Here is a 25,908-nt window from a genome sequence, read left to right as displayed (position 1 = left end):
TATATTGCCCGTAGTGTTAGGTGCATTCGTCAGAGGGAAATCGGTCTGGGTGGGTTACTCTTTGGAGTGTCAGTGTGGACTGGTTGGGCCGAAGGGCCTGGTTCAGCACTGTAGGGAATTTAATCCAATCTAATATTAACACCAATGAAACGATTTGATGCTTTGGAGTACAAAATCAAAACAAAAAGTTGAACAGTTACAGGAGAACTGCCAAAAGACCAACAAATATAGGCTGCTAGTGAGAACTCCTGAGAGGTTCCTGTCCAGAGAAGGAGTCTGCACAGAGAAAAAACATCGACACCGACCTGGAGAGCAAATCTACAGAAGAAGGTACAAAGAGAAGAGTTAACAGCTGGCTGGTTTTGAAGTTTGAATCTTTCGGTAAATCTTAATCAGGGGTTTTTATTGGACTGGTATCATAGGGGAAGGTAGAAGATAGGTTAGAGACAGGAGTTGTAAATAGTTGTTAATTAATTATTCGCCGTTCGACTTTAATAAATAAAGTTGTTAATTTTAACTTTAAATACTGACCTTTGGGAATAGTTTCTTGGTTCTTGAATTTTCACAGATTACTGCATGGGTTAAACCTTCTCTATGTTGCTGGTTTAAATCAGGTGGGGGAGGTTGCACCCAATGTTTTAAAATTTGAGGGCTTTTGTCCGAGATTTGAACTGGTTCAGATAGATTTGGCGGTACGAAAAATCCCAGCAGATTTAAACACTTGCAAGTTAGTGTCCTAGATCATTAAATAAAACTTTAAATAGTGACTTTTAGAAACAGTTCCTTACCTCTTTTTTGTGTTTAAATTAGTGGGGGGCGGGGGGGTGCAGTCCGTGTCATAACAGTTCTGACTATGTAGAAATAGAGTAGTGGAGCGTGGAAACAAACTGTTCCGTGCCAATCGGATATCCTAAATTAATCTAGGCCCATTTGCCAGCTCTTGGCCCATATCCCTCCAAACCTTCCTGTTCATATACCCATCCAGATGCCTTTTGAATATTGTAATTGTACCAGCCTCCACCACTTCCTCTGGGAGCTCATTCAATCCACCAACCACCCGCTGCGTAAAATAGTTGCCCTTTCGGTCCCCTTTAGTCCTTTCCCCTCTCACCCTAATATAAATCAATTGCTGCTTTTTCTGAACAGGCTCAATGGCTGGCATTGCTGCCTTACAGCGCTAGGGACCCGGGTTTGATCCCAGTCTCGGGCAACTGTCTGAGTGGAGTTTGCACCTTCTCCCCATGTCTGCGTGGGATTCCTTTGGTGCTCCGGTTTCTCCCCACAATCCAAAGATGTGCAGGTTTGGAGAGGTCACTTGTGGGAATTAACTTTCACACTTTTTTTCTACTCCTTAGGTCCCTTTTAAATCATTCCCCTCTCACCTTCAACCTATGCCCTCCAGTTTGGGAGTCCCCTACCCTGAGGAAAAGATGAGTAGTCAAATAAAATGCAAAAGGAATAAAATGTGGAGCCGCAGGATAAATATAAAATGTCGCTCCAGCCTTTCTTGTCTCCGAGTGTCATTTGGGCACAAAACCTGTCGGTAACACCAGCAACGTCACAGAGCATCTTGCGCATGCTCCTCGGTGACAACACACACTACGCATGTTCGCCGGTGTCAGCAAAACCTGCGCGTGCTCCTGGTTGTCCGCGGAAACTGCGCGTGATCTTCTTTTGTTGGGCCAATAGGAAGCCCTGGAGGACCGGAAGGAGCGTGGTCCTCCTACTAATCAAAGATACCCATATTGTGTGTGTCTCTCTCTCAATCTCAGTTTATGGAGGGGAGAGATTCTGGAAAAATTGGGCCAGGTCTGTGTCTCAGTTGGCAAACTCATGGAAAATGCAGTACCACGATGTGAAGTGATAGCATTCCCTGTGGGGGGTGGGAAGGGAAAGCAGAAAGGAGATGCATTGTTTAAATGGTGATATAATGGGATGTGGAGAAAGTGAGGACCGCAAATGTTGGTGATCAGAGTCAAAAAGTGTGGTGCTCGAAAAGCACAGCAGATGAGGCTGCATCTGAGGAGCAGGAGAGTCAGCGTTACAGGCATGAGCCCTTCATCAGGAATGTGTATAAAGGGGCCTCAGCGTCCTTCCATACCAGTGAATGCCAGTTGTGAGATAGGTGCAGCAAGCAATGAGCAAAGCAGGTGTTATCTTAGCAAGAGGAATTGAGTTCAGAAGTGGGGATGTCTTCCTGCAGTTATGGGATCATTGAATATATTCAAGGTTGAGTTCATCTGATTTTGGAACAACAAAGAAGTGGATGTTTATGGGGGAAGGCAAGGAAATGGTTTTCAGACCATTGCAGAACAATTACCGAGTCAAACAGCACAGAAACAGTCCCTTCAGTCCAACTACTCCATGCTATGTTCTCAAACTAACCTAATCCCATCTGCCAGTGTTTGGCCTATATCCCTCAGTCACAAAGCTGGTCCTTTTTACTAAAAGCTGGTCCTTCTTCTCAAGGATGCTGTGTCCTTGGTTTTTTTTCAGAGGGGTGGTAAAAAACCCCGGGCTCCGAAGTGACTGGTTTAGTACCGAGATGAAAAACAGTATTGGGAGGCATTTTTTGTTATATGTGAACAGATGAGACTTCAGGCCAAAGCTTTTATGTTTTAGAAGTGACCTGTACAATGAAAGGGGAGTGGTCAGTCCTGAAACCTGAAGTCTCGTTTGGGTGAGTTAAGCAGCGGACTATGTGGAGAAAGGCTGCTAACACTGTCTCCTTCTGCCCTTCTAACTTCAACTGTAAGCCTCTGTTTCAGTTTTACTTTGTTTAAGGGGTTTGGTTTTTTTTTCGTACTGTTGTGTACCAGCATTGCGAAGAGTGTTAAGAGTTTCTCCACATAGTCCACTGCTTAACTCACTGCTTAAGTACTGTCCTGAATAAAGTTTGGTTGTTCACAGAAGTTGGCGTATTGCAGTGTAAGAAGCTCAAGCAAAAGAACTCAACAAAGGAACATAAGGGATAAGTCTTTCATGCAGAAAGTGGCATGTTTCAGGAAAGAGCTGTCAGAGGAAGTGGTGGGTGCTGGTACAATTATGACATTAAAAGGCATTTGGATGGGTATACGATTAGGAAGGGTTTAGACGATATGGGCCCAAATGCTGGCAAATTGGCCGAGATTAGGTTAGGTTATCTAGTTGGCACGCATGAATTAGACCGAAGGGTCTGTTTCTGTGCTACATATCTCTATCACTCTGGCTTGCCACTAACATTTGCCACATCTATATGTACAGTTTCTCTCTGGTGTCAGTGTCAATGCCTTGATATCTCATTCTTAACTGGACTGGCAGTACTTGAAATATAATGCGGCAAAATAGAACATAGAAGAATACAGCGCAGTACAGGCCCTTGGGCCCTCGATGTTGCGCCGATCCAAAATGAGGGCAATTCACAGAAAACATCCCCCTATGCACCGATAGTGGGAGCATGGGGATTCCAACCGGGTTTACAGATGCCACTTTTAAACGCTGGAGATCCAGGGGTATCTCATGTTTAGGGGATCTATTTAAAGATGGGGTCCTGATGTCTTTTGAACAGCTGCGTCAGAAATTCGGATTACCTAATGGAGACCTCTTTCGATACTTCCAAATTCGAGATTAAAGACAGAAGAAGACCACGTTATTAGATAGTCTTTATAAATCAGATAGAGAATGTAGCGTACTACGACCAGTGGGGGTATCTTCCGTCCGTACTATTTATCATTTACTACATGATGAAGTATCGGGAGATATGGATAATCTGCTTAAAACATGGGATCAGGATTTGGGACTAGAAATCTCTATAGAAACGTGGAATGATATTTGGGAAAATGCTAGAAGAATTACTATCTGTAACAGAACCCAGGCTATCCAGCTGAAGATACTTCATAGGGCCCATATAGCACCGGTTCTATTGGCAAAATTTAAGGCAGGAGCATCTCCAATGTGTCCTAAATGCAAAATAGAAGTGGGCACTCTTGTACATTGCCTATGGACCTGTCATAAGATCCGTAGATATTGGACTAAAGTAGCAAGTACCCTGACAGAAATTTTAGGAACGGAAATTAAAGTGGACCCTGTATCTCTCCTCTTGGGATTTTCGAGCCTTCCCTCCCTGGACACCTACGGGAAGAGATTATTTTCTATTCTTTCTTTCGTGCAAGGAAAAATATTTTGGTGAACTGGGCGGCTGAGGGCCACCCTGGACTTTCAAATTGGCACAGATTAATTATGGAATGTATTCCCCTTGACTTCCTTACAAATATGGTGCACCGAAAGACTGAATTATTTTATAAAATATGGCAGCCCTTCTTGAATTACATAAATACAGATATTTTGGCTATCCTAACAAGGGCTTTTATTTAATTGAGATTACAAACCTGGCTGGTCCGGGGCCCCTCGGGGGAGGAATCACGCACGAGTACGGGTTTTATTACATCTGATGTTAACACGTTCCGAGCGTGTAAGAGACTTAAATATACACTCTGGTTAGTTGTAGGTTAGATTAGTAGATAGTTGAGTTTTTGTTTGTTTTTTCTTCTTCTTTTTCGTTTTTTTTCTGTTTTTTGTTAAATTTTGACTATTGTATATTTGAGTTAATTGTATATCAATGTTTGTATCTGAGAGTTGTTTATTTTTGTAAACTTGTTAAAATGTTAAATTTCTAATAAAAATATCTATAAAAAAAAACTGGACTGGCAGTGATGACTTTTGTAATCTTTCCTTACAGACTATCTGAAGACAGAAGTTTCAAAGTCAACAGATAAAGGGCTTAGGTCCAAAATGTTGATTCTCCTGCTTCTCTGATGCTGCTTGCCGTGCTGCCCTTTTCCAGCGATGCAGTTTTTGACTCTGACTCTCCAGCGTCTCCAATCCTCACTTTCACATCAATGTCTGACAGTTACTCAATCCATCAGGACCGCAACAATTTTCAACTATGATTCTGTGAGAAGGAGCAAAGCTTTCTTTTTGGTCCCTGTTTGAGTACGGGGGCACTGGTTGAAAGACCCGACTGTTGCAGCACACTGAGTGCGAAGCCTGAAACAACTCTACTGCCTGGAAAGAAGAATTCACGGCGGGGTTGTACAAGTGTGTGTGTGCAGCTGAAGCTTCGGCCATGGAGAAACCCGAGGAAACACGCCCTGTTGAGAAACCATGGAATTGTGGCGACTGCGGGAAGGGCTTCCATGTCCCACCTGTCCTGGCGGCTCATCAGTCCAATCACACTGAGAAGAGGCTGTTCTCCTGCCCCGAGCGGGCAAAGGGCTTTACTTGCTCCTAAGGCCCACCAGCATATAAACACTAGTGAGAGGAAGTTTTACTGCTCCATGTGCGGGAAAGGATTCACTTGGGTGGACAACCTCCAGACCCACCAGCGATTCCACGCAGGGAAGAGGCTCTTTAGTTGCCATGAGTGCGGGAAAGCCTTCAGCAACTCCTCCAACCTGCTGAAACGCTGGCGAGTCCACACGGGGGAGAGGCCATTCAGCTGCCCTGAATGCGGGAAGGCCTTCAGCAAATCCTCCGTCCTGCTGAGGCACCAGCGGGTCCACACGGGGGAGAGGCCCTTCAGCTGCCTAGAGTGTGGGAAGGCCTTCAGCAATTCCTCCAACCTGCTGGCCCATCAGCAGGTCCACACGGGGGAGAGGCCCTTCAGCTGCCGAGAGTGTGGGAAGGCCTTCAGCAATTCCTCCAACCTGCTGGCCCATCAGCAGGTCCACACGGGGCAGAGGCCCTTCAGCTGCCCAGAGTGTGGGAAGGCCTTCAGTAAATCCTCAGACCTGCTGACACACCGGCGAATCCACACGGAGGAGAGGCCCTTCCCCTGCTCGGAGTGTGGTAAGGACTTCAGCAATTCCTCTGACCTGTTGTCCCACCAGCGGGTCCACACTAGGGAAAAGCCATTCAGCTGCCCTGAGTGTGGGAAGGGGTTCACCCACTCCTCCAAACTGCTGTCCCACCAATGGGTCCACACTGGGGGGAGGCCGTTTGCCTGCCCTGACTGCGGGCGGAGGTTCACATTGTCCTGCAACTTGCGGAGGCACCTGCGGAGGCACCAGTGCACCCAACAATCAGATTCCACCAGTGACGCTGCAGTGGGTCACCCCCAGGGCTGAACCTCCTGCACATTCTGACAGTGGGTGCAGTGAGCTTTTGTGTTTTGTGCTGGACTCACCCCCACCAAGCCCACCTACATGGCTCAGGGGTGGCATGGTGACTCAGTGGTTAGTACCACTGCCTCACGATGCTGACCTGGGTTCAATTCCACCCTCGGGATGACAGTCTGTGTGTATCTTTCACGTTGCACGCCCCACATCTGTATGGGTTACCTCTGAGTGCTCTGGTGTCCTTCCCCTGGTCTAAAGGTGTGCAGGTTAGGATGAATTGGCCCATCTAAATTGTCCCATAGTGTTCAGGGATGTGTAGGTGTGGTGCATTAGTTGGGGTAAATGTAGAGGAATAGGGATAGGGGAATGGGTCTGGCTGGGTTACTCTGCGGAGGGCCAGTGTGGACTTGTTGGGCGAAAGGACCTGTTTCCATACTGTAGGGAATCTAATCTTTAAAAAAAAGAATTCCTCCAAGCAATCTTGATAAAATATGCCGAGTTGGGCAAAGTATCCCATCAAGTTTGAGACAAACCCAGAGTTGAAGAAGTCAGAAGTCACACAACACCATGTTACAGTGCAACAAGTTTATTTGAAATCACAAGCTTTAGGAGCATTGCTCTTTCATGAGTGCTGCTCCTTCATCACTTCATCTGGTGCCGTGTGACTTCTGACCTTGTCCACCCCAATTCAACACCAGCACCTCCGCATCAGAGTTGACGAATGAGATTGGATTTTATTCGGCCTGATTGTGAGATGTTCCATTTGGAAACTCAAAACTGTCTGACCAACAAAGAGATGCAAATCATAGAGTCCTACAGCAGGAGACAGGCCCTTCGGCCCAATATGGTCCACACCGACCAAACTGTCCATCAACACTAAGCCCATTTCCCTGCACTTGGCCCATTTCCTACCATACCTTTCCTATCCACGTATTTGCCCAAATGCCTTTTAAAAGTTGTTAATGTACCCACCTCAACCACTTCCGCTGGCATCTCATTCCATATGTGTATCACCGTCTGCGTGAAAAGAAACGTTGCCCCTCACATTCCCTTTTATTCTTTTTCCTCTAACCTTAAACTGATGCCCTCTAGCCCTCACTTCCCCAACCCCGGGGTAAAAGTCTGAGTGCATTCACCCTCTCACGATCTCTTCACTTCTCGAAGGGCCTCTCTCAGACTCTTAATGCTCTAAATAAAAATATCTTAGCTTGTCCAACCTCTCCCTTTTACACAGACCCTTGAATCCTGGTAACATCCTTGTATATGTCTTCAGCACGCTTCCAAGTTTAATAACATATTTGTTATAGACACTGCCCTGTCTACCTATTTTGTTGGAAATATATGACCTAATCCAAACTGGGTAATCTGGCTGATGGGGCAGGAAACCACTTCCTTTCTTGAGAGACAAGTCTCCTCGAGAGAACTGGCTGGCTGACTGATCTACTGACCCTCAGTGTCCCACTGCCCTCAGTTATCTGGAGGGGTGTCCACACATTTGCCTAAGGTGGTGCTTGAAACCTTTATCATCTTTGGGATGGATCCCCATTCATTCCGTGCTATGGAGTCATGCAGCCTGGAAACAGACCCTTCAGACCAACCAGTCCATGATCCCCAAATTAACTAGTGCCACCCATCTGCTCCTGGCCTGTATCCAGTATGTTAATACTTTTGTTCATTTTTTCACAGTGAGAGTTGGATAAATAAATTGCTGATTGTTGATTTTAAAGTGTTGGGGATTTATTCTTATCACTAGAGCAGGTTACACCACTTTTCATGCTAATTTTACAGATTATTGGGTGACACGCTCCTCTGGGTGTTTCTGTTTGAGATAGGTGTGGCTGTCAGCCTTTGCTTCATAAAAGTTTGACGTAATGTAGTGCTGAATGCAATAGAGTCAACATGAATCCCAGCCTCTCACTGTGGTTGTGGGTGAATCGTCTTAATTTGGCTCTTAACTCAGAAACTGCACACAATTAACTGCTGAAACAATGGTTAACACTTTATTGTATGTAGCAACCAAAAATAAAATTCCTCAAGTTTTCATTGGAGAAAAGAAGGTTTAGGGGTGACTTGATAGAGGTGTACAAGATGATTAGAGGTTTAGATAGGGTTGACCATGAGAACCTTTTTCCACGTATGGAGTCAGCTATTACAAGGGGGTGATTAAATTAAGGGGTGATCGGTGTAGGACAGATGTTAGGGGTAGATTCTTTGCTCAGCGAGTAGTGAGTTCATGGAATGCCCTGTCAGTAGCAGTGGTGGACTCTCCCTCTTTATGGGCATTTAAGCGGGCATTGGACAGGCATATGGAGGATAGTGGGTTAGTGTAGGTTAGGTGGGCTTGGACCGGCGCAACATCGAGGGCCAAAGGGCCTGGACTGCGCTGTATTCTTCTATGTAACCAAGTTCAACCTCACTCACAACTTGGCTATCACCCAATTGATGGCAGAATTTAACTGAGTTTCCACCAATAGTATCTGTCTCTGGAAGTATCCAGGGATTCAGTGCAGCATTCTTCTTCCAAGTACTGCTGCGACATCATTCTGGTTGAATTCTGAGGGAGATTCCTCGCTTTCAAATCTGTGATGTGATGTTTCTTTAGATTCTAACACCACCTGCCCACACTTCTGGAGATCTCCGGTCTGTAGCTTACCTTCTTATCCTCGAGGTTTCGTGGTTTGTTTGATACAGCGTTTCCTGCAAAAAAAAACTCCTTTACGTCAGGGCCTTCCTTCCACAGACAAACTTAATTGTCCTTTTATCATGAGCTTATTAAACACTTCGCTCATCTGTCCCAGGAAACAGCTTGTTGTTTTGCGTCCTTCTTCCCAGGGATGGTTAACTACCAGAAATTAGGCCATTCAGCCCATTGAGTCTGCTCTACTATTCAATCGTGGCTGATACGTTTCTCAACCCAATTCTCCCTGTAACCCTTGATACTAAAGAATGATTGAGTCTGCTCCACCATTCAGTGGGCTGAATGGCCTAATTTCTGCCTCCTGATGTAGCAGTTTCTCAGTGGCCCTTTTGTTTCTTGGTCCAGAAAGAGTTCCTGCTAACTCAGGGAGTTGGAAAGTTCTGCAGTTTACAGGACCACACCACATTCCCCTCTGCCTCCTCCTGAGATACTGGCAATTCCCAAGATCCCTTGGTATCCCTGAAAACAATCGAGGTGTCTGGAAATCTCTGCTGCTACTCTGGAACAGAAGGATTATGGGGAGAAAATTCAGAAATCTGATGTGCAAAGGGATTATGGAGTTCTACTCCAGGATTCTCTCAAGGTAAACTTGCAGGTTGAGTCACTGGTTAGGAAGGCAAATGCAATGATGGCATTTATTTTGATCAGACTTGAATATAAATGCAGGGATGTACTTCTAAGGCTCTGTGAGGCTCCGGTCAGCCCACAATTAGAGTACTGTATGTAGATTTGGGCCCCATATCTCAGGAAGGATGTACTGGCCCTAGAACATGTTCAGCGGAGGTTCACAAGAATGGTCCAGGAATGAAAAATTTAACATATGAAGAACATTAGAGGACTTTAGGTTTATACTTCATGGAGTTCAGAAGGATGAGGGGGGATCTAATTGAAACCTACAAAATAATGAACGGTGTGGATGTTGGGAAGGTGTTTCCATTGGTAGGACAGACTAGAACCTGAGGGCTCAGCCTTCGCGTCAAGGGAAGACCCTTTAGAACAGAGGGAAGAGAGGCTCCTTCAGCCAGAGTGTGGTGAGTCTATGGAATTCACTGCCACAAGGCTGTGGAGGCCAGGTTACTGAATATATTTAAGACGGAGATAGATAAGTTCGTGAGGATCAAGGGTTAAGGGAGAGAATGGGGTTGAGAAACTTATCAGCCATAATTGAATGGCGAAGCAGACTCAATGGTCTGCTGCTATGGTCTTATGATATGCTGATGTGTGGAGAGATGAAGGAAATATAAGAATTGTATGATAAATGGCAGAACACATAGGAGCACTGGCATACAGAGAGATCTTGGCATATAGATCGGTGGAAGTGGTAATGCAGGTGGGCACGGTGGTCAAAAAAGCACACAGCACACTTCCTTGAGTGTAAGAGTTACGTTACAGCTGTTTATTATGGCCACATTCAGAGTATAGAGTGTAGTTCTGGTCACGGTGCTACTGGAAGGATGTGGGTGCTCTGGCAGAGGGTACAGACAAGCTTCACCAGGACATTGCCTAGTCTGGAGGGCTCTCGTTATGAGCAGAGGAGGCATAAACCTGGATTGTTTTCTTTGGAAAAACAGAGGCTGAGAGGAGACCTCGACAAAATGCTGAGATACACAGATTGGCTGGACAGAGGTGGCAGGGTAGCTCAGTGGTTCGCACCGATCCCTCAGTGCCAGGGACCCGCGTACGATTTTAGTCTCAGGCAACTATCTGTGTGGAGTTGGCACATTGTCCCTGCACCCCACCTCCCATATCTGTGTGGGTTTGCTCCAGGTGCTCCGGCTTCCTCCTACAATCCAAACGTGTATAGGTTAGGATGGATTACTGAAGCTAAATTACCCATAGTGTCCAAGGAGAGGCAGGTTAAGTTGGATTGTCTGTATGTAAATTGCCCCAATGTTCAGGGATGTGTAAGTTCGGTGCATTAGTCAAGAGTAAATGTAGATCACAGGGGTAAGGGAACGGGTCTCTATGTGTTAATCTTTAGAGGGCCAGTGTTGACTTGTTGGGCTGAATGGTCTGTTTCCACGCTGGAGGGATTCTATGTTAGTCAGAGGCGTTTTTTTCCCTCCAAAGTGGAAAGGTCAACTAAAAGAGGGCACAGGTTCACGATGAGAGGGGGACTGTTTGGGGGACAAGTGGTGGGGGTGGGGAATTTACACAGAGAGGTGGTGGGTTTCTGGAACGCACTGCCAGTGGAGGTAGTGGAAGCAGGCACCTTAACAATGTTTAAGGTGTATCTTGATAGACACATGAAGGGGAGGTGAACAGAGGAACAGAAACCACACAAGAGCAATAAATTGCAGGTCTAAGTAAGGATTAAGAATTAGTACAGGCTTGAGGGGGTGTGTGCGCCTAAACCAAGTGAGAAGGGCCTGTGACTGTGCTGTATTGTATTGATACAGCTTTCCCCCACTATTTGAAAGTAGAGTGTTCCTTTCATAAGCCGAAATGGGCCTAAAGCGAAGAAGCAATGACCATGAATTAATTTATATTATGCCTTCCTTTGTAAAAGCGACAATTCTCTTCGGATTTCTTTCGGTTTGTGAGAACAGGTATTAATGTAGGTCTTTTGTAAAAGTGAAGTAGTGTAAAGTGAACTTTCGAAATGTGGGGGATACCTTTATGTTGATGGAGGGGTGATGAGGGGTGGATGGAGGCTCAGATGGAGAATAAACACTGAGACACCAATTGAGCAGCCCAGCCTGGCCCTGTGCTGGAGACTCAATGGGACAGAGACAAATGTATCTATTTCAGGTATACCTGCAGTATGCTCCATCCAGGATAAAAAAAAATGTCCTTCATCTGCTTCAGCATACAGGGCAGATGTGCAATTTCTCCCCAATGTGGACCAGGATATGATGCGACTGAGTGAAGCCTTTCCTGTGCTGAATGCAGGTGAATGGCCGCTGCCCGGTGTATAAATGCTGATGAATATCGGGCAGGCGGGGAAAGGAAACCGTTCCTACACTCCCCGCATTTTCATGATTTCTCCATGGTGCAGGTGTCCTCGTATTTCTCCAGGTTCAACAATCAGTTGAAACTCGCTCACACTTACAGCATAGGTGTGGTGTTACTGGTGAACCCTCTGATAATTGGAGGATTCTCATTCAGTCTGTAAAGCATGTTCCAGTCACTGCTCTGGTGTATAGGTATGTGAGACTCTGAGTTTCCAGTCACACTGACGTTTAAAACCTAACTGAGCAGACAGACCTTCTCCCCTTTGTTTTCAAGGCCATCAATATCCAAGTCCTGGTGAATCAAGCGACTGTCAGACTTCGATGTGATGTTTGGTCTGAGATTTCTGCCTCCAAATTCTTCTCTTGTAATATTCCTGTGGAAAGAGATTGCAAAGGTCATTGCTGTCAGTCCACAATAGAAAATCAAAACACACAATTCTAGTTTCTGTGGAACATTCTTTCCTCTCTTCATACCCAAGATCTTTGTGCTGATCTATATGTAAATGTATACAGCAGGGTAATGTGGTGGATTGCATACTCCATGAAGAGTTCACTCAAGTTGCTGAATGGACATCTATCATGCGGTAATGACGTTCTTTCTGAAGATATACAATATGCTGTAGTGCAATATTATGAGCCCAGAAACACTGCAAATCAGGTTTTTAGAGCCATAAACATTCCATCAAATATGTACAATATACCCCAGACTTATCTATCTTTTATTAACACACGGTTGTCTTAGATTCCCAGAAGACTCGGATTTACGTGTGAGTTTCTGTTAAAGAAGCCGTCGTTTTGGATTCCTTCCATGCCATACTGACTCTATTACTGGAAATACATCCATACTACACCAGGATTCATGGATCAATGACGTGAGGCTTATCTTTACCCTCTTATAATTTTCTGTTGCATAAATGTTTCGACGAATGCCAACGCTTTTCACAGTCATACAGTCAGAGACATAAAGCACAGAAACAGATCCTTCAATCTAACTTGTCCATGCCGACCGGATATCCAAAATTAGTCTAGTTCCATTTGCCATCACTTGGTCCATATCCATCTAAACCCTTCCTTTTCATATACCCATCCAGATGCCTCCACCACTTCCTCTGGCAGCTCATTCCATACACGCATCACCCTCTGCAAAAAAAGGTTGACTGCAAGGTCCTTTCAAATTTTTCCCCCCTCGCCCTAAACCTATGCCCTCTAGTTCTGCACTCCCCCTATCCCAGGGAAAAGACCTTGTCTATTCACCCCATCCACACTCCTGAATTTTCATAAGCCTCTTTAAAAAACACACACTCAGCCTGCGATGCTCTCGGGAAAACAGCCACAGCTTATTCAGCCTCTCCTTGTGGTTCAAACCCTCCGACCCTGGCAACAGCCTTGTGACTCTTCCCTGAATCCTTTCAAGTTTCACAACATCCTGCCTATAGGAGGGAGACCAGAATTGCACACGATATTCCAGAAGAAGCCGACTGAAACTGACTTTTGCAGAGTCTGATCCCTGCTTGGATTCATACTCTCTGCCTCCCGTTGCTGCAAGTGAACAGTGCTTCCCCCCTTCTCTTTTCTCCCAGCATAAGGAATGGAAAGGGGGAAATATTGCTTCACTCCCAGATTTTACCCAGAAGAGCCCCCCCTATTGTCTGAATGCGCAAGTTGGACCATGAGCTTCTGAAGCTCCTGCTGCTCCTCTCTTTCTCTGAATGAAGATTGAGCTTCACCCCAGACTGCAACTCCCTTTCTCTGTCCAAACATCTGTGAGCACAGCACATTTTTGTTGAAATAAGGCATCTTTCCTGAATGTTACAATTGAAGGGGTGTCTTCCCCCTGATATTTAAAGGGATGGTAAGTCAGAGAAGGACCACGCCTTGTGTTGTGTGGCATGTGTGACAGTTGCAACAGGATGTCCCAACTCCTATGCTCAATTCAGTTTGTGAGAAGATTTGTAGCTCGGGTGCTCGTTGTTGTGGTTCTGTTCGCCAAGCTGGGAATGTTTGTTGCAGATGTTTCATTCCCTGTCTAGGTGACATCCTCAGTGCCAGGGATCCTCTTGTGATGCGCTTCTGTGATGTTTCCTCCAGCATTTATAGTGTTTTGTCTCTGCCACTTCCGGTTGTCAGTTCCAACTGTCTGCTGCAGTGGCCGGTATATTGGGTCCAGGTCAATGTGTTTGTTGATAGAATCTGTGGATGAGTGCCATGCCAGAGAACAGCCAGGGAATTCCTAGAGGCATGGCCTCTAGGCATTTTTCCAGCGCCACATTTTTCAACTCTGGATCTGGAACAAGGTGTGTGGTATGGGGGGTGGGGGGGGGGGGGGGGGGCATAAAGAAACTGGTGAAATTTACATTGATCCCATGTAGTTAGTGAGTCCCAAGGCAGAAGACGAGGTGTTCTTCCTACAAGTGTCAGGTAGCTCGAGCTTGACGGGGGAGGCAGCAGAGTACTTGCGTGTCCTTGACAGATTGGAGGGGAAGTTAAAGCGTTCAGTCACAAGGCAGTGGGGTCGTTTAGTTTAGGTGTCCCAGAGCTGTTCCCTGAAATGTTCTGCAAGTTGGTGTCCAGTCTCCCAATATGGCAGAGACCACATCGAGAGCAAGGGACGTATAAATAAATCTTATAAACAAATTGTACAAATCTTAGCCTGCCAGGGTTATTTTCTTCAATTAAGTCAAAGAAAATTTTAATTAAATTGGGTGACGACATGAAATGGTTTGTTGGTCAGACTCAAATGAGACAATGCCATGAATATCAGTGAACTGCTTTTTTTTGTCAGAACCACAAGTTCTTGATTTATTTTCACAACTTACTGATATTCACATCTGCACATTCAATGTCAAACTCTGACATCAGAAATGACATGACACCATTATTTTTTTCTTACAATAATCCAACAAACAAATTAATAACACACAGTGAATACCAAGTCTCATTAATATGAAATTAAATTTGACCAAATAAAATGTAAAATTAAATGGGAGATAACAAATGGGGGAAGGGCAGAAGGCAAGAAATGCAGCATCATAGAAGGTGCTCCTCCAGGGAGTGTATTTTACCAACTACAACTGCTCAATATAAACAAACACTCTGACATGACCCTCCGGTTTTAATGTAAACCATATCCCCATTCAGTAGGTACCATTTAAATAAGTTAATAGATACAAGCCTTGAGCAAATCCAGCCTCCAGCCGGACCCCCCGCTTCTTGGAGCTCGGACCTTCCTCCAGCTCCGGGAGGTTGTTGAGCTCCTGGGCTCCGGCCGCCGCCGAAGAAGCCGCGGGCGCCGGCTCTCTCTCCTCCAACGCCGACATTTTTAATTTGTTTTCTCGTTCACCCGGTAACCGTCACCTCCCCCTTCCCGGGCCCCGGGAATTATACACAAATAAACAATAAACCCCACCGGGGACTGTCTCCTTTTCTTCACAACTTTTGTTTGAAAAGGTCCGACTTTAATTTGAAATGTATTTTAAAGGTATTTTCTGAGGTAAACGATGCCTGTCTGCCCCCTCCCTCCGTCAGAAACCGCCCGCTGAGTCGATGAGAAAACCGCAGCCTCGCGCCGCCATCTTTGTTTTTCTTCATTATTCCGTCTCCTCCTTCAGTGACGCGCGTCATCCGCGTCCCCTCCAATCAGAGCGCACCTTACTCCACCTGACCAATGGCAGCTGGCATTCCGTGTCGTGTTGGTCCAACCTTCTGTAATCTCTCTCTCCGATTAGTCGGTACCGACCACAAGCTTTGGGATTGGTTGGGAATTTCACAATCATGTCAGTGTATCCGCCCTTTTCATTCCCGTTAATTCATTCAACAGCGGATGACCCAATTTACTGCAACGGGCTGTGGGGCTATAGCGGTAGTGTCACATATTCAGGGGGAAGATGTGATCTTTAACGTTATCAACCAATTCAACTGTGGCACCTCCACATCCATTCATTCAACTGAAGAGGGCTCAATTTAGTGTAATGGGCTCTGAGGATATAATATTTATATCCCATGTTGGGAAGAAACCTCTCCCCATTCATTCAGTAGAAGAGGACATATTTGCTGCAGAGGTTTTTTTAAGGCGCAGTGGTAGTGTCCCTATCTTCGAGCCCTGAACTCCCACTGCTATGAGGATGCGTAATAACAATTTTTTTAGTCATAAGTCACATGACACCAGGTTATAGTCCAGCAGGTTTGTTTGGAGGGGATCTTACAGAAATATATTACATTATGAAAGAAATAAAAGTAGGTTGTTGCATTGGTAGGTGAGACTAGGATAAAAGCGCATGGCCTCAAGATTAGAGGAAGCAGGTTTAAAACTGAACTGAGAAGAAACTTCTTCACCCAGCAGGTTGTTAATCTATGGAATTCCTTGCCCAGGGAAGTATTTGACATTACTTCAGCAATCACTAGAATTAGTAGATACGTTTTTGAAAAATAAAAGAATTAAGGGATATGGTGAAAACGCAGGTGAATGCAGCATAGTCCACGAAAAGATTAGTCATGATCTTATTGAGTGGTGGAGCAGACTCGAAGGGCCAGAAGGCCGACTCTTGCTCCTAGTTCTTATGTTGAAATCACAAGCTTTTGGAGTGTAGTCACTTCAGCAGATGAAGTCATGAAAAAACAAGTGCAGGAAAGAGAATTTAGATAAATGAAAGACAGATCATCTCAACGGTGAATTACTTACTCCCATTCCTATTTCTGATGATCTTACTACACAGCAAGTTGTGTTTTCCAAACATTAATTTTATGTCCATTGTTTAAAATCAAATATTTAAGATGAACAGTTTGTTTTTCGTCACTTGGACACACTGTGAATATCATAAACCCTCTCATGAGATATCATAGGAACAATTCATAAACTAGATTTGTCACTGAGTCACTCAAGTAGATACTAGAAAGGAGAAAAAATCCCAACATGTGCAGGATGCTAACGAAAAGTTAGCAACCTGAAATGGTAACAGGAGCAAGTGAACAGCCCCAATCAGGAAACTCATATTAGATTAGATTAGATTACTTACAGTGTGGTAACAGGCCCTTCGGCCCAACAAGTCCACACCGCCCCGCCGAAGCACAACCCACTCATACCCCTACATTTACCCCTTACCTAACACTACGGGCAATTTAGCATGGCCAATTCACCTGACCTGCACATCTTTGGACTGTGGGAGGAAACCGGAGCACCCAGAGGAAACCCACGCAGACACGGGGAGAACGTGCAAACTCCACACAGTCAGTTGCCTGAGGCAGGAATTGAACCCGGATCTCTGGCGCTGTGATGCAGCAGTGCTAACCGCTGTGCCACCGTGCCGCCCACTACATTACCTTGTATTATTCTTCACTGAACACTGCAATTGCTTTCCTTTTCAGTTTAATGATCCATAATTGAATCTGACTCCAACACACTCTCTGGCAGACAGTTCCAGAGGTCAAAGTAATTTCAATCATTAACGAAGTTAGTTTTGGATCCATCCCAAAGACAATTCCGATGGACTTTTGCTTCCAAACATTTACAGTAAGTTCTTGGTATGGACACATTTCCAACTTAATAGGTTTATTCCAGTTTTATAACATATTGGGGTGGCACACTGCTTAGCATTGCTACCTCACAGCACAAGGGACCCAGGTTCAATTCCAGCCTCAGGTAACTGTCTGTGTGGAGTTTGCATGTTTTCCCTGTCTGCACAGGTTTCCTTCCACTGTCCAAAGAGGGGCTTTGGTACATCTGTGTGGACCTCCTCCAGTTAACTGAGGGCAATGGGGCACTTGAGGATCAACAGATCAGACAGTCAGTCAGTAACTTCTCTCCGGGAGACTTGTCTCAAGAAAGGCAGCGGTTTCTTATCTCATCCATTCTCCTACCCTCCACGAACTCCACACAGACAGTCGCCCCAAGGGTGGAATTGATCCTTGGTTCCTGGTGCCATGAGGCATTGCTAATCACTGAGCCACCATGCCACCCCTGAGCCGTGAGGTTGCAGTCCAATGGAAAACAAATACAGTGCACCAACTCTCCCACTGCACCCACTGTCAGGAGAATCAGTCCTGGGGGGGGACTCATGGCAATGTCAGCGTTGGAATCTGATTGTTGTGAGCGCTGGTGCCCCCGCTGGTGCTTCCGCAAGTTGCGGGAAAATGTAAACCTCTTCCCGCACTCAGGGCAGCTGAAGGGTCTCTCCGCGGTGTGGACTCGCTGGTGCTTCAGCAGGGCAGAGGAATCACTGAAGACCTTCCTGCACTCGGGACAGCTGAATGGCCTCTCCTCCGTGTGGACCCGCCGGTGGGTCAGCAGTGTGGAGGAGTGGGTAAAGCCCTTCCCGCACTCGGGGCACGAGAACGGCTTCTCTCCGGTGTGGATGCGCTGGTGCCTAAGCATGGCAGAGGAATTGCTGAAGGCCTTCCCGCACTCGGGACAACTGAATGGCCTCTCCCCTGTGTGGACCCGCCGGTGGGCCACGAGGTTAGAGGAAACAGCAAAACCCTTCCCGCACTCGGGGCAGGAGAACGGTCTCTCGCAGGTATGGATCCGCTGGTGGGTCAGCAGGTTGGAGGGCTGGGTAAAGCACTTTCTGCACTGGAGGCAGGAGAAGGGCCTCTCCCCAGTGTGGACCCGCTGAATTGATTTATTGTCACGTGTGCCGTGATACAGTGAAAATCTTTGTCTTGTGAGCATTACAGGCAGATCACAGAGTTAAGTAGCAAAGATATGTAAATAATAAATAAACAGCTGCAAAAACAAAAACACAGGTCCAGGTGAATGTTAAGAGTTTGAGAGTCCATTCAGTATTCTAACGACAGTGTGGTCGGAACTGTTTCAAAATCGGCTGGTTCAGGTTTCTGTACTATTCACCCCGATGGTAGAGGTTGAAGAAAAACATTGCCCGGCTGTGATGGGTCTTTGAGAATGCTGGCAGCCTTTCCTTTACATTGGGCCTGATAGATGGATTATATAGATGGCAGGTTGACCTTTGTGATTGTCTGGGCTAAGTTCACCACTCTGTGTAATTGTCTCTGATGTTGAATGGTACAGTTGAAAGCTTTGACATCCAAGAGGTTTTTGTGTTAAAGCTGCTCATTTCTTTCAGCCTCCTGCACTAAGTTTCCAATGTCATGTATCAGATGGAGCAATGAATGACTAGCTAATATCATTTGAAATTGTAAATTTTTCAGGAGTGCGGTTACTGCATCATTTCATCGGCATCGTAATGTTTACAGACAGCACCGGGAGGTATGGGCTGTCTCCACTAGAAATGATGTGGAGGAGCCAGTGTTAGACTGGGGTAAACAAAGTTAAAAACACAACACCAGTTATAGTCCAATAGGTTTATTTGGAAGCACTAGCTTTCAGAGCGATGCTCCTTCATCGGGTAGCTGTAGAGCAGGATCATAAGACACAATTTATAGTAAAAGATCACAGTGTCATGCAACTGATGGGATATACTGAACAAACCTAGAATGATAGTAAGTCTTTCATCTTTTAGAATGGGTCGCAGGTTTCAGTTCATTCATATGTAAACCCCAGAACGACTTTTAAGTACCCATTCTCAAATATTTTATAAAGGTTTTATAAAAATAGGTGACATCTCAGCTCAGAAAATGCATGAAAGGTGTGAGGTTCAAGTCTGTCTGTATCCCATTCTTGCTTGAATCAGACTGGTTCTATTTCCAAAGTAGGAATTTATAAAATATTACATGGATTAACTGCCTGCAGATTGTGCACTTTTTGAGCAAAATTGAAAGTATCTGTAAATGCAAATTCACCCCATAGACTATTATCTGTGTGTGAGTTTGCGTGTGTGCATGCTTGGTAAAGTGTGAGTGTGATTGGAGTATAAGTCTGTAAGAGGGTGAGTATTTTGGTTGGGGTGGGTGGTGCGTATGTGTGTGTGTCTGAGAGACAGCATGTTTATGACAGAGTTGTGGATAAAAGCGAGGGTTTGCATTTTGCTAAAACAAGGGCAGGACTTGTACAGGTAATGGTAGGGCACTGGGTCGTGTTGTAGAACAGAGAGACATGGTGGCTTTCAGGTACATTGTTCTTGAAAGGTGCATTGCTGGGACACAGGATGGTTAAGAAGGCATTTAGCAGCATTGCCTTCATTGTTCACACCGTTGAGATAGGAGTTGGGACATCATGTTGAGGATGTCCAGGATGTTGGTGAAGCCACTTTGAGTACTGAGTACAGTTCTGGTCACTCTGTAATAGGAAGAATACTATTGGAGGGGGTTTGGAAAACATTTTCCAGAATGTTGCCAGGACTGGAGGGATTGAGTTATAAGGAGAGACTGGGACTTTTTTCAGTGGAGTGCAGGAGGTTGAGGGGTGACCTTATTGAGACTTAGAAAATCATGAGTGGTGTCGGTAAGACAAACAGCAAAAATAGCGACAATCATGGACGGTTACATCAAGCTACAGGAGAACAAAATTGTGGCTCTACTCTTTTTTATCCCCCCTATTAGCATTTGACCACTTAAAATCTGTCAGTAACAGCAGCATCTCCAGAGCATACTGCACATGCTCCTCGGTGTCAGCAAGGTCTGTGTGGGTTAGCCGGTGTCAGCAAAAACTGCATGCTCATCGCTGTCCCCGGGAACGGCTCGCGACCTTCATTGACCAATGGAGAGCATTGGCGGACTGGAAGGAAACTTATCCTCCTGCCAACCAGAGCCCCCCTACTGTCTGAATGTGGAAGGTGGACCATGTCCTTCTGAAGCTGCTGCTGTTCCTCTCTCTCTAAATGAACTTTGAGCTTCACCCCAGACTAACTTCCTTCCTTTGTCCAACATCTGTGAGTATGGCACTCTTTTCTCACCCTCTTTTTCCATTTATTTTTCATTCGGGGCTTCAGTTGTTGACTTGCACCAACTGAAATGGAAGAGAGTGAATCGGGGGAGGGGGGGGGGGCAGACTCTGGAAATGTTGGAGAAATGACTACTGCAGATGCTGAAGATCAGAGTCGAGAGTGTGGTGTTGGAAAAGCCCAACAGGTCAGGCAGCATCAAGGGAGGGTATGAAGGAATGGAGACTTTCATCTTCTGCAGAATGAGAGAAAAAGAGTTCACTCTCAATTAGAATTGATCAGATAGGCCAATGGGAGATGGAGTTTAATTTAGAGAAATACATTTTGGTCAAGCAATCCAGGCAGGACTGACTGGGGTGTGTTGCAGAATAAAGAGACCTTGGAGTGCAGGTTCATACTTCATTGAAAATGGAGTCTCGGGTCGACAGAACAGTGAAGGCAGTGTTTGGTTTGCTTTCCATTATTGGTCACAGCATGGAGTATGGGAGGTCACGTTGTGGCTGTGCTGGACATTGGTTAAGCCGCATTTGGAATGCGACATCCATTTCTTGTCTCCTTTCTATCGGGTCTGTTTCTATGCTGTACATCTATGACTCTGTCTATTTGATTACAGATGCTGCTCCTCTCTCTGAATGAAGATTGAGCTTCACCCCAGACTGCAACTTTCTTCCTCTGTCCAACATCTGTGAGTACAATACTCTCTTTTCTCACCCACTTTTTCAATTTATTTTTTCATTCTGGGGTTCAATTGTTGACTTGCAGCAACTGAATGGAAAGGGAGTGAATCCAGGGAGGGAGCAGACTCTGGAACAGTTGGTCCAGGTCTGTGTCTCGATTGACAATATAGACATTCAGGAGGCTGGAAGAACACTGCAAGCCAGGCAGCATCAGGAGGTGGAGAAGTCGACGTTTCAGCTGCAATCCTTCTTCCGGATGGGGGATGGGTGTAGAACAAGATGCAGATAAAGGGGTGCTGGGGTCAAGGTGTTGAAGTGGAGATTGGTGAAGACAGAGGGTACAACCTGATGGTCGATGGGAGAAAGGAATCTGGTTGGTGGCAGGGAAGAATAAATGGGAGGGGCAGAGGCCGTGAAGGGAGTTGGGGATGGGAGGGGAGAAATTAGACAACTCCAGGTGGAAGATGAGATGTTGTTCCTCCAATTTGTGGATTGGATCGTTGTGGCAATGAAGGAGGCCAAAGCTGGTCATGTCAGAAAGGGAGAGGGAACAGGAATTAAAATAGGTGGTGACTGGGACATCTGGTCAGCCTCTGCAGACCCTCTTGCCCTTCCTTGTTTTAGCAAAATGCAACCCCTGGCTTTTATCCACACCTCTCTTATGCACATACTCTCTGACACATGCACATATTCTCTGACACATCCCCAATACTCACCCTCGCACAGGCTGATACTCCATAACACTCACTTCACCAAGCAAGCACGCATGCAAAAACACACTCACGCACAAACTCACATGGAGACACCTGTGCTGCCCTGCATAGTTTGCAGAAATCTCTTCTCTCCAGAGAATCCCCACAGTGTGGAAGCAGGTTACTCGACCCAACAAGTCCACCTGACCCTCCAGAAAGTAACCCCCCTACCTCCATTTCTCTACATTCACCCCTGACTAATGCACCTAACCTGGACATCCCTGGGCACTATGGGTAATTTGAGTCTGGCCAATCCATCCTAACCTGGTCAAAGTTAAAAATCACATAATATATTGGGTGTGGGCGTTTGCACTCCCTTTTTGATTTTCTTAAAAACCTCCTCCTCTGCTTTTGGTTGCACTTCAGTCCCACGCTCCTGATCTTCGGGCACCCGGTACGGAGGAGGGAGAGCAGGTCTGAAGACCTCCTCGTGGGTCTGCTCCTGGACCTGGCCAAACTGGCCATCAACAGGTCCAGGCAGCGGGCCGTGGTGGGGGTCGTTAGGGCCGACTGCCTGCCCCTCTTCCGCGGTTACGTTAGAGCCCGGTTGTTCTTGGAAAAGGAGCACGCGGTGTCGACCAACACCCTGGAGTTGTTCAGGGAGAGGTGGGCGCATTATTTCCCCCTCTAACTCTATTTTGATTGAGTCCCTACCCTCCCCTTCACTGTTTTGATCACACAGCGCTGCCCTTTGATGTGAAGGGCAGTGTTTGTCACTGGCCACTCGGGTGTTTTCCTATCTTCCTGGTGGTGGAAATTGAATCAAGATTCATTCACTTTGTGTCTCTCACTGTGTCTCACACCTGCACACACACACCATGGGTGCTAGGGAAAAAAAAAAGCACTACCGCGGTTTGGCGGTAGTGTCGGGGTTTAAAAAAAACGGAGTAAGAAAAAATAAACAGGAGTAAAAAAAAAAATCACATAACACCAAGCTATTTGGAAGCACTGGCTTTCGGCACGAAACTCTTTCATCAGGTGGTTGTGGAGAATAAGATCATAAGGGACAGAATTTATGGAAAAACATTGCAGTGTCCTGCCACTGAAATTATAGATTGAATAAACCTGGATTGTTAAGTCTTCCATCTTTTCAAATGGGTTGCAGGCATCATTAATATGTAAATCTCCAACTTCCTGTAAGGCACTTCTCAACATAACTTAAGGTTTTGTAACAAAGATGACATCTCAGCTCAGACAAAGAAGTCAGAGTCCAAACCTTGTTCTATTTCCAAAGTCAAATTTACAAAATATTATATGTATTGACTGTCTGCAGATTGTGCATCTTTAAGCAAAATAGAATGTATCTGCAAATAAAAATTCACCCCCATGGACTTGTGTGTACGCGCGCGTGAGAGAGAGAAAGTCTACTTCCGTGCTGTACGTGTCTATCTCTATTTGATAAGATGCTTCATTTCTGGTGTAAATATTGTAAATCATAGCTGGGTACTAACAGTTCGATGTAAGGGTGAGAGGATCCTCAAGTTGGGCACAATCAGAATCCTGGGAGAGCCCTATTTCTGGTTTGCTTCCTAATGAACAGACATTAAGCACTAGCACCTATTTGTTTCTCATGTTGTTTCAATTTTCTTGTTTGATTCCCTGCTATGACTACACTTTTGTGTCTGGTTGGTTGGGAGACTGGGAGATTGTGCATTGGGCTTTGATTGACTGACTGAATATTTTATTGTTCCAGAAGGTGTAAAAAGAGGGGGTGGGGGTCAAAGCTTCAGCAGAAATCCAGTAGAGCTAAGAACAGACTGATACCTTATTCTCTGGGAACAGGGAGATCAGAGGACAGAGAAATGAGGACCTGAAATCAGAGCGGATACCAGACTACCCTGTGGTCAGTGCTTTGATTAGCAGTGGCAACCCTCTACCTTTACCTAGCTTCCCATTTGACTACCACCTCGATATTCAGGATCCAATCCTTGTCATCCTGAAGCCATGTTTCTGTAAGGAGTCTCAGATCATAATTATTCTCTTCAATGTGTGCAGACAATTCATTTACTTTTGTTCCAGTGCAGCACACATGCAGAAACACCACTTTTTGTTTCCATTTTTGTGATCTTCAGAATCCAGTTTTGTTTGCTGATATATTTACTCTCCTTGTCCCTTTCTATCATTCTCTGATGTTCATTTCCCACATCACTACATTGCTCACCAGCCTTGATTTGGATTGACCAGGCAAAATTGCTCATCATGTCCAGGGATGTGCAGGTTAGGTGGGTTAGCCATGGGAAATGCAGGGTTATTGTTTCATAGTAATAAAGCAGGAATAGGCAATTTGGTCCATCCAGCCTGCTCCGCCATTCATTAAAATAATGCTAAAACTGTCTATCGTCTCAGCTCCTCCTCCCTGCATTATCCCAACTATCCTTAATTAACCTACCATGCAAAAACCTAACCAACTGTGTCTTCAATATACTTAATGAGGCTGTCTCTACTGCTTCCTTGGGCAGAGAATTCCATAGATTGACTACTATCCAGGAAACATAGTTCCTCCTCATCTCTGTCCGAAATCCAGTCCTCCAAATTATGTGGCCTAGTCTCATCCACCAGCAGAAATATCTGGATAGGGTAGGGTTTCATCCCGTCAGTGCAGTGAATTCCCACTTTCCACCAAAGTCCCATACATAACTGGATATTAATCTACCTACATCTAGGTGGATAGGCTGGGACTTTTCTCACTGGAGCACAGGAGGTTGAGAAGTAACCTTAGAGATTTATAAAATCATGAGGGGGGGAGATGAGGTGAATGGTGGGTGTCTCTCCCCACGGGCGGGGATTTTAAGATTAGAGAGCAAATTTTGAAGGTGAGAGGAGAAAGATTTTAAAAAGACTTCAGGGGCAGCATTTTTTTTTTAAAGAGTGGTTTGTGTGTGGAATGAACATCCCGACACAGTGGTGGATGCAGGTACAGTAACAACATTTAAAAGACATTTGGATAAGTACATGAATAGGAAAGGTTCAGAGGGATATGGGCCAAACATAGGCAGGTGTGACGAGTTCAGATTGAGAACATAGTCAGCATGGATTAGTCGGACTGAAGGGTCTGTTTCTATGCTGTATGACTCTGTAACTGTTCTGTACTGGACTTAAAAGCCATTTTCTCATCTTCCCCCATAAACATCCTCCTCTTGTTCAAAAATCAAATGAACTCCGCCTTGAATTTCTTCAATGATCCCCTAACTGCAGGCAGGCATCCCCACTTCTGAACTCATTTCCACTTGCTAATATGCCACTTGCATTGCTCGCTGCACCTGACAACTGGCATTGACTGTTTTAGAAGGACGCTGAAGCCCCTTTGTACATCCACACGTCATTCCTGATGAAGGGCCCGTGCCTGAAGTGTCAACTCTCCTGATCATCGAATGTTGACTGAGCATTTCCAGCACCACACTTTGACTCTGATCTCCAGCATCTGCTGTCCTCACTTTCTCCATATCCCAATATGTCACCATTTAAACAGTGCATCTCTTTTCTGCTTTTTTTTTTAAACACAGCAAAGGCTCTAACTTCACATTGGGGTACTGTATTTGCCATGTATTTGCCAATTGTGGTCTTCGGGAGACAGAGGGTAAACGTGGGGAACGGTTCGCCGAGCGTCACAGCTGGGTCTGCATAGGCCGACCGGACCTCCTAATCACCACCCATTTTAATTCCCCTTCCCACTCCCTTTCTGACATGACCATCTTAGGCCGCCTCCATTGCCACAACAAACCAAACTACAAATTGGAGGAACACCACAACATCTTCCACCTGGGCAGCCTACAGCCTGGAGGACTCAACACTGAGTTCTCCAATTTCAAATAACCTCCTTCCCCACTCCTCGAATCCCTTCCCAGGCTCTTCCCCACCCCTCCCTGCCCCCAACCAGATTCCTTCCTCCCAGTGACCAACCAGTTTGTACCCTCTACTTGTCTCCACCTATCCCCAATTC

At 45.6% G+C, this 25,908-nt stretch overlaps 1 protein-coding gene across 1 annotated transcript in view; it reads right to left on the bottom strand.

Annotated features, from left to right (window-relative positions):
• Positions 1-20,132, bottom strand: part of LOC148143765 (uncharacterized) — a 163,791-nt gene extending 143,659 nt beyond the window's left edge. The window contains exons 1-2 of the mRNA XM_087975264.1: positions 20,112-20,132; positions 17,894-18,351 (exon numbers count right to left, since the gene is read on the bottom strand). Of these exons, the coding sequence (XP_087831390.1) occupies positions 17,894-18,351; positions 20,112-20,132 (479 nt within the window). The remainder of the gene's footprint in view (positions 1-17,893; positions 18,352-20,111) is intronic.
• Positions 20,133-25,908: the final 5,776 nt, after the last annotated feature.

This window comes from Chiloscyllium plagiosum, unplaced genomic scaffold, assembly GCF_037043375.1.
Source record: "Chiloscyllium plagiosum isolate Xiang-an unplaced genomic scaffold, Cpla_swu_hap1 HiC_scaffold_27, whole genome shotgun sequence".
In the NCBI taxonomy this organism is placed as follows: domain Eukaryota; kingdom Metazoa; phylum Chordata; class Chondrichthyes; order Orectolobiformes; family Hemiscylliidae; genus Chiloscyllium; species Chiloscyllium plagiosum.
Note: the sequence above shows the minus strand (reverse complement) of the source record. Positions and strands in the feature narration are given on the sequence as shown.